Below are 15,665 nucleotides of genomic sequence, written 5' to 3'. Positions count from 1 at the left end.
TCACTTTCCTAACCCCATGACTCTTTTCAAGCTGTTATTTCTGTCTCACAACTGCTTGCTCAAGTCCGACCCATCCTCCATAGTACAGACCAAAGCCTTGTCATTTTCTTTTTTTGTTGTTGTTTTTGTTTTTGAGACAGAGTCTTGCTCTGCCCCCACCCCCCTCCAGGCTGGAGTGCAGTGGCGCGATCTCGACTCACTGCAACCTCCGCCTCCTGGGTTCAAGCAATTCTCCTGCCTCAGCCTCCCAAGTAGCTGGGACTACCGGCGTGTGCCACCACGCCCCGCTAATTTTTGTATTTTTAGTAGAGACAGGGTTTCACCATATTAGCCAGGCTGGTATCGAACTCCTGACCTCAGGCAGTTCGCCCACCTTGGCCTCCCAAAGTGCTGGGATTACAGGCATGAGCCACCGTGCCTGGCCTGCCTTGTCATTTTCAAAGCCTAGGCCAATCTCTGTACCCTGAATTCATTTCTTGCTCTTCACAGTAGATCCAAAGTACTTTGAACCTCCAAGGAACTACACAAAGTCTGCCTTGCAGTACAGTTATCTGGGTAACTGATTTTTGACCACATTAAAGCATGAGCTCCTTAGGGCAAGGACCTCTTCAGGTTCCTACATGGTACCTCTCCATAATGCCTGGCACACAGTAGGCCCTCTGTAAATGATTCACTGAAAGACAAGAAAAAGGGACACATTATATCTGTGAGAAGTCACTTCCTACCTCAGTTGCTCCAGTTAAGCAATGCAGAGATGAAGGCATGCTGTTCGGTGGTCTTGAACAGGGGAGAAATGAATCTTGCTTTTCTAGTTTCCAGCCTTCGTAAGACTCCAACTTCCTCCCTAGTTGACCATAGTCTGCTCGGCCCCAGGTAAACATCTTGCCAGTTTCTAAAAACAAATATTATTTGAATTAAGACTACATTCCACAGCTGTGCTCTCATGGGTAGGCAATGAATTACAAAAGAAAGCGTGACATTTATTTTAGTACCACCTACCAGGAGCCTTCCTATCTTCCTGTAAAGAAGGCATATGCACTCATATTTTTACAGATGTGGAAACTAAGGTTCAGAGAGGTTAAATGACTTGCCCAAGATCAAACAAGCTGTGAGTACCAGAGCTGGATTCAAGCAGAGATTCATTCTAAAGTTTCTGCTCTTGCATGTTATATAGATATGGATATGACTATGGATATACTTCAACCATGCTTTACGGCCTTCCATTCCCTCCCTTCCCCACACACTCCTTGTGCTTTGCCCAGATGCCTGTTCGCAGGCTCTCCTCTCCCCCACCCAACCCAGGGCCCCATTTAGCCACCTTGAAGTTCTCCACTCCACAATCTCTTAGGGCCTAGCTCAACGCATGGCCAGTTTCATTTGCTCTCCCCTCCTTGTAAAATAAAGGGACCTTTCAGAATCTATGCTCTTACCCAAAGGAGCAATTCTAACAATCCTAAGGCAAGTGTTTATGTGTGCTAGAGCGAAGGGAGTGAGACAAGAAAAAAAAAAATGGCAAAACCATTTGGAGCCAGAAAAGCATTTAGTCCCCCAGATGCACCACATGGGAAGCTGGCCAGTGCTAAAAATGACAAAAGAAAATGAGATTTGCAAAAGGAGAAATGGACTTTCTTCTCCCAGATAAGAGAAAACTCACCAAATTCATTCAGTTGTACCAAGTGCCACATTTGTTATTCCAACAGAAATGCAAAATCTGATGAGGCATAGATTATTAACAGATTCTCTGCAATAAATATGCATAACCATGTGCACTGTATAAATTCTTTATACATGTTTATTTTAACAAAGAAAAACTTTGCTTTAGAGACAAAACACAGAGCAGTACATATTAAATTCTAGACAAATCTACTACTGCACACTTTGTGTTTGGTATCAAAGCTTCATCTGGCCCCACATTCAACATATGGTTTATAGTGTCAGCTAAAAAAATAACCATAGATTCATGGGGAAATGTCAGAATATTGCAGTGATTCAAGGCTCTGCAGGGAAACAGTTCTCAGCATCAGCCTGCTAGCAGACACTAACGTAGATACCAAGCAGTTTACAGGATTCTGACTTTTGGGCTTCTTCAAAGAGGGAACAAAGTCTGCGTAGCTCACAGGGTATTTGGGGTACCTCGTATATTATGAGAGCTGGGAGTAGGTCCATTCACATGTACTCCTTCATGGCTCTTTGTGTGCTGTTCCTTTTGCTAAGAATGCCCTCTCCTTAGCTGGTAAACTATGGCTCCACCTTTGGAGTCCAGCTCATGTACCACTAGTTCTATGAAACCTTTCTTGACTCCCCAGCTCTCCCCAGAAAGGGTGAAAGTCACCCTCCTGTGAGCCACCTTTATCATTGTATTCATCAACTACTATGCTGCCATTTGACAGGTGAAAAAAATTAAGGTTCAGAGAAGTGACTCGCCCAGGGTCACACAGCAAAGCCACATCTCTTTCTACTAGCCCATGGTATCACTCTGCATTGGTTATTAAGCACTAGTCACTGCATAATCACTCAACACTCTTCCTTCACTTCTGCAAGATTAGCCTCTTAAAAACCCATGTGCCCAGGAGCCATAGGGCATCCAAAACTGGCAAATTGTCCCTCTACCTGAGCAGGCTAGGATTTCTAACCAGACTGCTCAGCAGGAGATTCCCAAGAAGCCAGGTGATGAGACTGTTGCTGCTTAAATGACCGTTCCTCTGCTGGGAAAAACTAGGAAGTTGTTATCACTAAGACTACAGAAATAATTTTACCAGAAATCACACATTGAATCCTTTCTTTCACATGAAGTAAAACATCTTAGAGCTTTCCTGTTATTAATTATTGATGTCAAAGACAGTCAAGACTGGCAGAATATAGTGCCACCATTATTATATCCCCGATAGCAATTCAGCCATTCCACTTACAGAGCACTTTTTACCTTCAAAGCACTTTACAAAGATTAACTAATTAATCCTCATACTCTCTGGGGAGGCCATAGACATTCTGGTTAAGACGAGTCCAGAAACCAGGCTGACTTAATGTTCAGTCTTCAGTCTCAAGCCTAAATTTAATGCACTCTGAACTTGTCTGTTTCTCCTCAAAATAAACTCTGCATCAGAAGGCTCACCCAGGACAGAAGAGACCCTTTTATTTCTCCTTTTCTTTTAAACAGACATTTACTGACCTCTTCCCAGGTACCCAGTACATTCATTGACGCTGTCTCAATCCTCACAATAATGCTGTGGCATATAGAGTATTAAGCTTATTTTACAGATGAGGTTAAATGATGAGAGTTAAATAATTTGGTTGAGTTCAAACAACAACCAAATAGTCAAATCAAGATTTAAACCTGTGTCTTCTGACTCCAGGACCAATGGTATCTCCAATGATTGCACAGCTGCTGTCCCAAACTGACAAAACTTGGCTGATGAAACAGCCATTTTTACAATGTTTGAGGAAGAGGAAAATCCAGATTAAATGGATATGCTCTGTGTACCATCCAGCTTTCCTCACTAGAATAATCTTCTTCCCAGGAGCCCATGTAGAACTCAGGACTGTAAGTGCTGAAATAAAGGCATAAACACATGGATGATGATTTTATGTCATCTGAAGTAAAAGAAAACAATGAATCCACATATAAAAAATGCTCATTAATACACTGTAGATGAATGTCTGCATCAAGCTGATGCATGCTGTCAAATCCAGGGAGATTCAGATCACAAATTTAACAAACGTATCTTCTCCTTAAAGGATTATATATTACTATGATAAAAAAAACAGATACACTAATGTCATCCAAAAAGTATAGGTATGTGTCTCCAGGTAAATGATAAATGACAGAGATGACAAAATAGCTCAAAACAAAGTCAGCAAGTGAAACACAATTTATAAGGCATGTCCATGTAAGAATTAGCACAGAATAACTACAGAGCCAAGAAGTATAGATGGCAAAAGATATCAACGTACCACAGAAAACGACAGACGCCAAATGAGAAGTATGGAGAAAGAACACCTAAGGGGTCTGGAACTAGAATTCTCCTGGGAGGCTTGAGGGAACAAGAGGCATTTAAGGTGAACTTCTGGATAAGAAAAGAAAATGGGAGACCAAGGAAGGATATTGCAGGAGCAGCGTGAGGGGATGAGCAATGATATGAAAATCAAAAGGCAGCCAGGCGCAGTGGCTCACACCTGTAATCCCAGCACTTTGGGAGACCAAGGCGGGAGGATCACCTGAGGTCAAGAGTTCGAGACCAGCCTGGCCAACATGGTGAAACCCCGTCTCTACTAAAAATACAAAAATTAGCTGAGTGTGGTGGCCCATGACTATAGTCCCAGCTACTGGGGAGGCTGAGGTGGGAGAATCACTTGAACCTGGGAGGCAGAGGTTGCAGTGAGCCGAGATGGCACCATTGCACTCCAGCCTGAACAACAGAGGGAGACTCTGTCTCAAAAAAAAAAAAAAAAAATCGAAAGGCAGGAGAGTGAATAAGGGTCACAAGAGAAGGAGACTAGAAGGGGAGTCAAGACTGCCAGGCTGGGGCCAGCCACAGGGAAGTGCCGTGGTTGGATCTGGATATCACCCTCCAGACCAGGGGTCCCTAAACTTCGTTGCTTACTATTAGTAAAAAAAAAAAAAAAAAAAAAATTTTTTTTTTGACACAGAGTCTAGCTACATCATCCAGGCTGGAGTGCAGTGGCATGATCTTGGCTCACTGTAACCTCCACCTCCTGGGTTCAAGCAATTCTCCCACCTCAGCCTCCTGAGTAGCTGGGAGTACAGTCATGCACCACCATCTGGCCAATTTTTGTATTTTTAGTAGAGACAGGGTTTTGCCATGTTGGCCAGGCTGGACTTGAACTCCTGACCTCAAAGTGATCTGCCTGCCTCAGCCTCCCAAAGTGCTGGGATGACAGGTGTGAGCCAACACGCCTGACGTCTATTAGTAAAATATTTTTTAACACATCACCAATATATGTACATTAATTTATTAAAGTATGTACATTAAATTACATTTATTAAAGTATGTACATTCTCTGTACAGTATCCTGCTTATTCTTGCAACAACCCTGTGAGTTAGGCACTTTTACCATCCCCATGTTACTGAAAGGGAACAAGGTACTTACCCAAAGTCACAGAGGTAGCAAGTGAAAAGAGAAGAAAAGAAAGAAACAACAACAATAACACAAGCCTAGGATGCATCAAGGCCTAAACTAGAATTGAAGTCATAGGAAAACAAAAAAGAAAGAATTTACAGGGCTTGGCACCCCATTAGATGTGATTTTAAAAGGAAAGGAGAGGAAATAAACACCATTCTGAGATTTCAGGATTTCAAGGTGAGTAGGAAGATGATGAACGTGTAGAGATGCTACATCAAGGGTCCCGCTAATAGAAATCATAAAATGTTATTTCATTACCAAATTATTTAACTCTCCTGGGGCATTTTGCAAACATGTTATCAAATAGTCAAATATAAATGAAAGGGGAGAGAATAAGGAGAAAGACTACTAGATGCAAACCACAGAGAACAGGGGATATTCTGCGGGTAGGGTGGGTGGATGATGAATATTCAAGAGGCCAACTTCCTTTACCATCCATCAAGGTATGCAGGTGCTGCAGCCATAGCTATAGGTACAATGAGAAGTAGCTCCAGGGATGTCTGAGCTCTTCAGGGAAGAGAAACTTCTACCCTGTTCTAAGGAAGGGAGTCCTATAGGTGATAGAAAGGTAGATTAGAGGATCATCCATATTTTCTTGACAGTATCTGTCCAAAAAGGGAATATAATGTCACTGAAGATAGCAAAATGGAGTCAGCAAACTGAGGTGGATGTTATAAAAAGAAAATCCATGGGTAAGACAGAGAAAAGGCCACATGACCTCTTCAGTCCCTGTCAACTCTAATATTCCAGGATGTTACAAGGTCTTCTAGAATATACTCATGAAAAGGAGGAAGCTCTCTACCTATAGGTTTGTTATATTTATGATTCACCTGTTTACAAATACAAGCACCAGTTACTCTCTGGGTTACTCATTCTGTGTCCTTAGAAGGTAAGAACTTGACTTCTGTAACTCATCCTTCATTCTGCCATGTGGACAGAGACTTTATAAAAAGGGCATTTGATGATATACCCAGGGACTAGTCAAACACAGAACTAACTGCCCAAGAATCACCTAGCATCATCTTCCTGTACAAGGAGCAGGAAACAGGCAAGGAGAGAGCTCAGAGCACAGGTGCTGGAAGCAGTCACACCACACTCCTTTCCGTATAGCATGTGCCATGCTGTTCCTCCACAAGGCCTCTGATATGGTTTGGCTGTGTCCCCACCCAAATCTCATCTTGAACTGTAATCCCCATAATCCCCACATGTTGTGGGAGGGACCTGGTGGGAGGTAATTGAATCATGGGGTCAGTTTCCCCCATGCTGTTCTCATGATAGTAAATGAGTTCTCATGAGATCTGATAGTTTTGTAAGTATCTGGCATTTCCCCTGCTGGCTCTCATTCTCTCTCCTGCCGCCCTATGAAGGGGTGCCTTCTGTCATGATTGTAAGTTTCCTGAGGCCTCTCCAGCCATGCAGGAACTGTGAGTCAATTAAACCTCTTTTCTTTATAAATTACCCAGTTTCAGGCATTTCTTCACAGCAGCGTGAGAACAGACTAATACAGCCTCCATACTGGTTCCCTCTGTCCCCAGCTATCTCTACTACCCTGACCCCATTCACCTAGTCAACTCCTACTCATCTTCAACTCTGCCCACTACTCAACTCAGATCAGGTTCCTCTGTGCAACAATCTCAGAGGACCATGTTCCTCATCCTGGGAGCATTTACCTCAGTTTATAAATGCACACTCATTAGGACTGTTTAATTAATGTGTGTCTCCTCTTCCAGAGAGCCAGCTCCATGACACTGGGGACTGGCTATTTCACTCATTCTTGTGTCCTAGAATAATGCCCAACACAAAGTAGGCACTCAATAAATATCTGCTGCCTGAATGAACAATAGAATAAATGAATCCAACCACCTCCCTACCTATCAACCTACCTACCTCTCACTCACCACTACTGAAAACTACCATTCATAGCTCCATAATCTTGAGTAAACTACTCAACAACTCTAAGTCTTATCTGCAGAATGAAAACAAAAGCATCTCCCTTGTAGCACTGCTGCAAGGATACTTTTCCATAAAGCGTATGGCACATACTAACTAGTGAATGGCCATTACTACTACTATTCTCCCAAACTGAACAACACAGCCTTATTAAGGATTTCCATGGTTTCACACAGCATTTCTACCACTTTGTCAAATCTTCTCAGCCAATTCCCACCTACCAAAGTGTTAGGGTCAATGCCTCTAATGATAATCAAAAAAGAGAAAGAACATTGAAAGCTCTATCATGGAATTTCAATTTTTTTTTTTAAGATTCAAGCATAGTGGCTTGCACATCAGAAGCCTCTAATGTACCAAACAAAACAAATTAATTAAAGGTAGGAAAAAGAAAAGAGTGAAAGGGAACAATGGAAAAGAAAGATGAAGCAAGATTAAGTTGGAAAAGAGAAGAGAGGAAGCTTCAACTCAAGACTCATAAGACTTGAATTAAGATTCAGGCCTAATCCTGGCTTCTCTTCTAGGCTGCATGGCCTTGAACAGGTCCCTTCTCCTTTAGGGGCCCAGTTTTCCCATCTATAAAACGAGAGGACTGGAATAGATGACCTCTTGGATACCTCCCTGATCTACATTTTAATTATGATGCCTAAAAATCTTCAGTGTTAAAATGACTGGTATACAATTAAATTTTATTGTCACCTTTGGAATATTTAGTCTGACCACTGTTCAAAAATAAAGCATGCACTCTAATATCAAAGACTACTCATATAGTTCCTAGTGTAAATAAACATTAAAACTTGACTGTACAGTTTGTTATTTTTTAGTAAAATGTCACAAGTTTCCAAAGTCGTATCATAAACAATATCACATAATAAAAGGTTTGGAATTTTTTGAAGTTAATACAGAAATAAAATTCCCAAATATAGGCTGCCTCACTAAAAAAGGGAGAAAAAGCCTGCAAAGAGAATGAACAAAAGTTGAAGGGTTGGGGAGAATTTATTTATTGAGAGCTAACTCTGTATAAAACTGCTTTATGCACTATCATTAAGTTACATAATTTGATCAACCATGAATGATTATTGTGAATCCCATTTTACAGATTAAGAAACAGACCACAGAGGTTAAATGACTTGCCCAAGATCACATAGCTAGTAAGTGGCACAGCTGCAATAATAACGATAATAATAATTGCTAATATTTTGAGGGCTATTTCATGCTAAACTCCTCATATGGATTATCCCTTTTAATCCACAGAAATACCCTGAGTAGGCATTATAATCCTCAAATTATAGATGAAAATATTAACGCATAGAGAGAGGTTATGTCTCTGGCTCAGAGCCAGCAGCTCTCAATGGCAAAGCTAGGATGGGACCCAGCGGCCTAACAACCAGAGTCAGTGCCCTCAGTCATTGTCCTGCAGGGGATGCACAGGTCTGTCTGACCTCAGCTCCACTTTTCACTTGGTCACACTGGCTCTTCAAAAGCGAACATTTGCAAGGACTTCCTGAGGTTGTTCAGAGTCACAGGGACACACACGTGAGATGGAGGCACAGAGAGAGCCCAGCTGATGAGTGAGTGAGCTTCATCCATCCTTGACCTATATGGCAAAGGTCAGATTCCCAAAACATAGAAGTATTCCACACAGCTGCTCCATTTTCACCACTGACTTTATTAGCTACCAAATCGGGGGCAGCAGTGGTAGAAGTGAAGACAGACTGCACCCTGAGGAACACCAAGACTGACTGCAGAAATATCTACAACATGGGGTTAGGGTTTCCCAGAGAAAAGCAAGAAGGAGTCAGGCTGATTTCTGCCTCCATGCTAGGCAAGAGCAAGGCAGGAAGCCCCAGTCCTAGTTTGTTCAGTAGCTCCCTTGCCTCTCTCAAAGCACCTACGTTCTCTCAATGTTGGATGACTGCTCCTTTGTCAAAAGCATATTCATATTCCTCCTTCCTGGGCCTTAGGGCCATGCTCTGCCCCCAGCTCACAATGCTGGTCAGCCTGCAACACCTGTCACCCTGCAATGCTGGTCAGCCTGCTTGTCCCACTTATGGAATCCTACTCCCCCTTCAGGGCCTAGCTCAAATGCTGCCGCCTCCCTAAAGCACCCTATCATCCCCTGGTCAGAATAAGCCACCTCTTCCTTTAGGAACCACTGGCATGGTGCTTGTACCTCTCTTTCAACAACTTTCTATCCCTCCAAACATAGGGTTATTTGACTGCATATCTTAGTTTGCCCACTGAAGGGTGAAGAACAGTAATCTTTTCTTATTCTCTCAGTATTCCCCACAGCACCTAACACAGGGCCTGACCCAGAGCAGGTGTTCAATGTTTGTTGAACACTAGGAATTGTAGGTATTGCTGTTACCACCAAGGATATCAGAGACCATCTAAACCTACTCTCCAAAGAGAAAACAAAACTAAGGAAAACAAATAATTTTCCAAGTCACACAGCCTATATAGATAGAAACAGATCCAGGCATTCACAATATTGAACAAATAGTTATTGAGCACTTCCTATATACCAGGTGCTGTCCTAGGTGCTAGGGGCTACTGCACTGAACAGAACACATAAAACTTAATCCTAGCACTTTTGTAGGCCAAATGGGAGGATCACTTGAGCCATGAGTTTGATCGCTTGAGTTTGAGACCAACCTGGGCAACACAGCAAGATTCTGTCTCTACAAACAATTAAAAAAAAAAAAAAAACTAGGTGAACAGGTAGTGCACACCTGTAGTCCTAGCTATTCCAGAGGCTGAGGTGGAAAGATTGCTTAAGCCTAGGAATTCAAGGTTGCAGTGAGCTATGACCATGCTACTGCACTCCAGCCTGAGTGACAGAGCAAGAACCTGTCTCTAATTAAAAAAAAAAAAAAAGACAAAACTCCCTTCCATCATGGAGCTTAAATCTAATGAAGGGAAAGACAGACAACAACAACAACAAAACATTACCTATGGCAAATGACTTTAATTGCTATAGAGAAATATAAAGTAGGGAAAGGAGACAGGTAGCGCTGGGGAGGGAGATGGAGGCCCAGGACCAGTGTCCAGCTCCCATCTTCCTTTCTGAGCTTCTCCTCTACCTTTCCTAATGGAAGAACCTTAAACTTACAAGTCCCAGCCAACTCAAGTAGAGGCAATGAAACTTGCTCAAGCTACCTCTCAAGCCTATGATGAAAAGGCAGGCAATAAACATAAACGCACTTTGTAAACTCTTAAATGCAGGTGTTAATAACATTATGACTATCACTCTCTAAAGCCAGTTTACAAAGAACCAACATGAGAGGCTGGACCATGAGTCCCTGCTCTGAGATGTGCCGGCTGAGGTCTTGGTTTTCCTGTTCCTCCAGGGGTCCAGCAGCACATCACACTGCTAGTTACACCTAGAAGCTGCTTGGCAACCTGAGAAAAATCCCTGATTGAGGCCAGTGACTCTACAGATGTTTCCCAACTCATTTCACATTCAAACTCTAAAGCTTCATCACACAGTTTTAGATTCTTATTAATAACATTTTAAAATGCAGATTGCTGCCTAATATTAGCTGCGTAATTAAAAAATAATCTTGCTTTTCTCCCTCCCGGTAAGAAAGGAAACTATACCCCAGGCCTTCTGCAGCTAAGAATCACACCCTACAGAAAAGCTAGTAGGAGGCTGGGGGGCGAGGAGTGTGTGTGGAGGGGTGAGGGAGGGTAGTTGAAGCCAAGCAGCAAGTCTAATCCCTTGATTTTAAAGAAAATGAAAATAAGGCTAAAAGAGGGGAATGATCTGCCCAAGGACACAGTATGTTTTGGTAGAGCCAGAACTAGGATCCCAATTTCCTGCTTCCCAGTAGACTCTGTCTGCTGCCTGATGGGGACAGGAAAGAAGGACAACAAGCTGTAAGTCCTTGGAGGGTGAATACCATGTCTATGTGATTCTCCTTATACAGTCAGCAGAACACTGTTCATCTGGAGAAAGAACTATAGGTTTTGGATTCTCAAGAGGATTATGGGAATAAGGTTCAAAGTTCTTCACATTCAATTCAGCCTCATAAACCATCTGAGCCAGAAGAAACCTTAGAGAACTTCTTACCCAATCATTTGCTTCTAGCTGGGTAAAACAAGGCCCAAAACAAAAGTAACTTAACTACCCAAGGTCAAATAGTGAGTTAGAAGTAAGACTAGACTAGAACCCAGGCCGCCCTGACTTCTAGTACATCTTGTCCACAGCTTCTTAGAAAAGTATAGGCATACTTCACTTTATTGCACTTCACAGATAACTGTGGTTTTTGTTTTGTTTTGTTTTTTACAAATTGAAGGTTTGTGGCAACCCTGAGTCCAGCAAGTCTATTGGCGCCATTTTTCGAACAGCATGTGTTCTGTGTGACATTTTGGTAATTTTTGCAATATTTCAAACTTTTCATTGTTATTATTATTATATCTGTTATGGTGATCTGCAATCAATGATCATTGATGTTACTACTGCAATTATTTTGGGGCATCATGAACCATGCCCATATAAGATGGCAAACTTAATCGATTGTGTTCTGACTGCTCCACCGACCAGCCCTTCTTCCCTCTCTCTCCCTCTCCTCAGGCCTCCCTATTTCCGGAGACATAACAATATTGAAATTAGGCCAATTAATAACCCTACCATGGCTTCTAAGTATTCAAGTGAAAGGAAGAGTCACATATCTCTCACTTTAAATCAAAAGCTATAAACGATTAATCTTAGGGAGAAAGGCATGTCAAAAGCCAAGATAGGCTAAAAAGCTAGGCCTCTTGCACCTGTTAAGCAAGTTGTGAATGCAAAGGAAAAGTTCTTGAATGAAATTAAAAGTGCTTCGCTAGTGGACACCCTAATGATAAGAAAGCAAAATGGCCTTTTTTGCTGATATAGAGAAAGTTCTAGTGGTCTGGATAAAGGGTGAAACCAGCCACAACATTCTCTTAAGCCAAAGCTAAGCCAGAGCAAGGCCCTAACTCTCTTCCATTGTAGGAAGGCTAAGAGAGGTGAGGACACTGAGGAAAAAAAGATGGAAGCTAGCAGAGGTTGGTTCATGAAGTTTAAAAAAAGAAGCTGTAGGACCGGGCATGGTGGCTCACACCTGTAATCCCAGCACTTTGGGAGGCTGAGGCGGGCGGATCACGAAGTCAGGAGATCAAGACCATCCTGGCTAACATGGTGAAACCCTGTCTCTACAAAAAATACAAAAACTTAGCCAGGCATGGTGGTGCATGCTTGTAATCCCAGCTACTCGAGAAGCTGAGGCAGGAGAATCGCTTGAACCCAGGAGGCGGAGGTTGCAGTGAGCCAAGATCGCACCACTGCACTCCAGCCTGGGCGTCACAGCGAGACTCCAACTAAAACAAAGAAAAAAAAAAGAAAAGAAAGAAAAGAAAAGAAGCTGTCTCCAAAAAAGTGCAAGGTGAAGCAGCAAGTGCTGATGCAGAAGCTGTAGCAAGTTATCCAGAAGATCTAGCTAAGAAAATTGATAAAGGTGGCTACACTACACAAGAGCTTTTCAACGTAGACCAAACAGCCTTCTATGGGAAGAAGATACTATCTAGGGCTAATGCAGCTGGTGACTTTTAAGTTGAAGCCAATTCTCATTCACCATTCCAAAAATCCTAGGGCACTTAAGAATTATGCTCAGTGTACTCTGCCTCTGCTCCAGAAATGGAACAACAGAGCCTGGATGATAGCACGTCTGTTTATAGCATGGTTTACTGAATATTTTAAGCCCACTGTTGAGACCTACTGCTCAGAAAGGAGTCCTTTCAAAATGTTACTGCTCATTGACCAAGACCCTGGTCACTCAAGAGCACTGATAGAGGTGTACGCGGAGAGTAATGTTGTTCTCATGCCTGCTAATACAACATCCATCCTGCAGTCCAAGGATCAAGGAGTCATTTTGTCTTCTAAATCTTATTATTTCAGAAATACATTTTGTAAAGCTATAGCTTCCATAGATAGTGATTTCTCTGATGGATATGGGCAAAGTTATTAAAAATATTCTGGAAAGGATTAATCATTCTAGATGCCATTAAGAACATTCATGATTCATGGGAAGAGGTCAAATATCATTAACAGGAGTTTGGAAGAAGTTGATTCCAACCCACATGGATGACTTTGAGGGATTCAAGGCTTCAGTGGAAGAAGTAACTGCAGATGTGGTAGAAACAGCAATACAACTAGAATTATATGTAGAGCCTAAAGAGGTGACTGAGTTGCTGCAATCTCATGATCAAACTTGTAGGGTTGAGGAGTTGCTTCTTATGGATGGCAAAGAAAGTGATTTATTGAGATGGAATCTACTCCTGGTGAAGATTCTGAGAACACTGTTGAAATGCTAACAAAAGACAAGCTATTATATAAACTTAATTGACAAAGCAGCAGCAGGGTTTGAGAGGACTCACTCCAAATTTGAAAGAAGTTCTACTATGAGTAAATGCTATCAAACAGCATTGCATGCTACAGAGAAATCTTGTGAAAGGAAGAGTTCAATTGATGTGGCAAATTTCACTATTGTCTCATTTCATGTAATTGCCACAGCCACTCCAGTCTTCAGCAACCACATCCCTGATCAGTCAGCAGCCATCAACATCAAGGCAAGACATTCCTCTAAAAGGCCACCAGCAGAAAGATCACAACTCACTGAAGGCTCAGATGATTTGCATTTTTTAGCCATAAAATATGTTTTAATTAAGATATGTACACTGTTTTATAGACATAAGGCTATTGTGCATTTAATAAGTATAGTATATAGTATAGTATAACACAACTTTTATATGCACTGGAAAAGCAAAAAAATTGTGTGACTCGCTTTATTGGATATTTGCTTTATTGCTGTAGTCTGGGACCAAACCTGCAATAACTCCAGGGTATGCCTGTACCAGTCAACTTCTCCAAGCTTCCATTGAGACCTGCCTCACCTAATTATCATGGGCTTCCTGAGCTCCTTGGCAGGGAAGAGCAGACAAGTGAGGTCCCCACGATTCCTCACTGCCTCCATCCCAGGGATGGCTTTTGGGAGGCCCAAGAGCTGGGTAATGAAAGAAACATCCCTTTCTCCATCTCCTCCAGATCCTCCTCTCCCTATCTGGAACTGCCATCTCTAATTCTGTACATCACCTTCAGTTTTTGTCCGCTGCAAAATCATCAGCAGTTTCCATCTCTGTGAAGTTACAAAAAAAAAAAGAAAAAAAAAAAGGAAAGAGAAAAGGCCAAGCACTGCACCCAGCTGTTGATGAGACCGTGTTTTCCACTGATGACGATGACTCACAGTACCCAAGCTGAAGGCTAAAGCTGGGAATGCGACTTGGGAGAGTCAGCACAGCCAAAGGAAAGCCGCAGTTCCCAAGCATGCCTAAACCTGCAGAGAGGAGATGCTTGAGTTCCCTTGGTAAAAATCCCAGCACTTGGCCGTGGGAACACAGCTCCCCCTGCAGACCACCCTAAGGTCCCACAGGAGCAGGACCAGGGACAGACAGACCATACACTGGAGCCAGTGAATTCTGCAAAGCCCATCCACTGCCATGTATCCACTGCCACTGTTATGTTAGAAAGCCAAGACCCCACCTCTGAAACCCCAAGACATCCCACAACCCCCTAGAAATACTATTTGCATCCTTGGTTTCCAAAGAGAAACTGGCTTTGGGGAAATGGGAAGCTCAGATTAAGATCTCCAATAGAGGAGACAAAGGTTGGCCCCAATCTTTGGGTAAGCAATTCACCCAGAGGCAGCAGTAGGGAAGGGAAGGAGCCTATCATAGGATGCCAATTTGTGGTCAACCAGCGAGAACATCTTGGTACATGACTTTAGACAGTGCCTCTCAAATTTACTCTAACCCCATCCCTGGGAAACTGTCCCAGGTTCTTCAAGAGAGATTAGTATAAAAGATCTATTGGGGTCCTAATAGAGCTATACTCAAAGATGGGAAAACATTCTCCCACCCCATATTTGAGAACTCTACAAGGGTGAAACTGAGCAGTGGACATGGTCAGGAAGATGCCAATGGAGATAATGACCACTCCACTGTCAGTGGTTTGGGGACCTGGCACTTGCATCGAGCAGTGGCAATAATGAGCATCACCGAAGGAGGCCACTGAGGAGAACGTATAATGTTCAAGGACCCACCAGGAAAGGGAAGATAATCAGGAGATTTAGAGTCCCAGTAATTCCAAAGTAGGGGGTTGGGAGAGGTTTGAGGTTAAAGTCCACTGTCAAGGCTAGTAGATGGTGTGACAAACGCTTGTCACATTCAAATGGCTTGTCTAGAGGTCCATGGCCTCATGGTATGGAAAAGGAGGGGTTGCCAGGGCAGACCCAGGGTGGGATGGCCACCTTTTCCTTCCACATCTACTAATCTCTCCCCTGCTCTGCTCCCTGCTCCCATCTGTCTCTCAGGCCCCAGAATACAAACACCCTCTACTAGCAGCTCAACTACCAAGAACCTCCAAGTCACCAATGTGACCTTTTGTAAAAGCTTGACAGTTTAAGATTATCTTTCAGGGTGCTCACACTTAGTCCCACCAGAGACAGTTACCACCCAAGCTAAAGTACTTTCCTTGGAGAGGAGGACTTTTCCATGGC

General features: G+C 42.7%; 1 protein-coding gene across 10 annotated transcripts in view; it reads right to left on the bottom strand.

Annotated features, from left to right (window-relative positions):
- The window catches only part of SERGEF (secretion regulating guanine nucleotide exchange factor), a 227,063-nt gene that overhangs the window by 172,574 nt on the left and 38,824 nt on the right, over nucleotides 1–15,665 (bottom strand). For all 10 annotated transcript variants that reach the window (XR_010127578.1, XR_008492300.2, XR_008492301.2 and 7 more), the window contains one exon: nucleotides 726–892. Coding sequence is in view for 7 of the 10 variants with exons in the window: in XM_054438107.2 (XP_054294082.2) it covers nucleotides 726–892 (167 nt within the window). In the remaining 3 variants the exon portion in view is untranslated. The remainder of the gene's footprint in view (nucleotides 1–725; nucleotides 893–15,665) is intronic.

Source organism: Pongo pygmaeus, chromosome 9, assembly GCF_028885625.2.
Source record: "Pongo pygmaeus isolate AG05252 chromosome 9, NHGRI_mPonPyg2-v2.0_pri, whole genome shotgun sequence".
NCBI lineage: Eukaryota > Metazoa > Chordata > Mammalia > Primates > Hominidae > Pongo > Pongo pygmaeus.
Note: the sequence above shows the minus strand (reverse complement) of the source record. Positions and strands in the feature narration are given on the sequence as shown.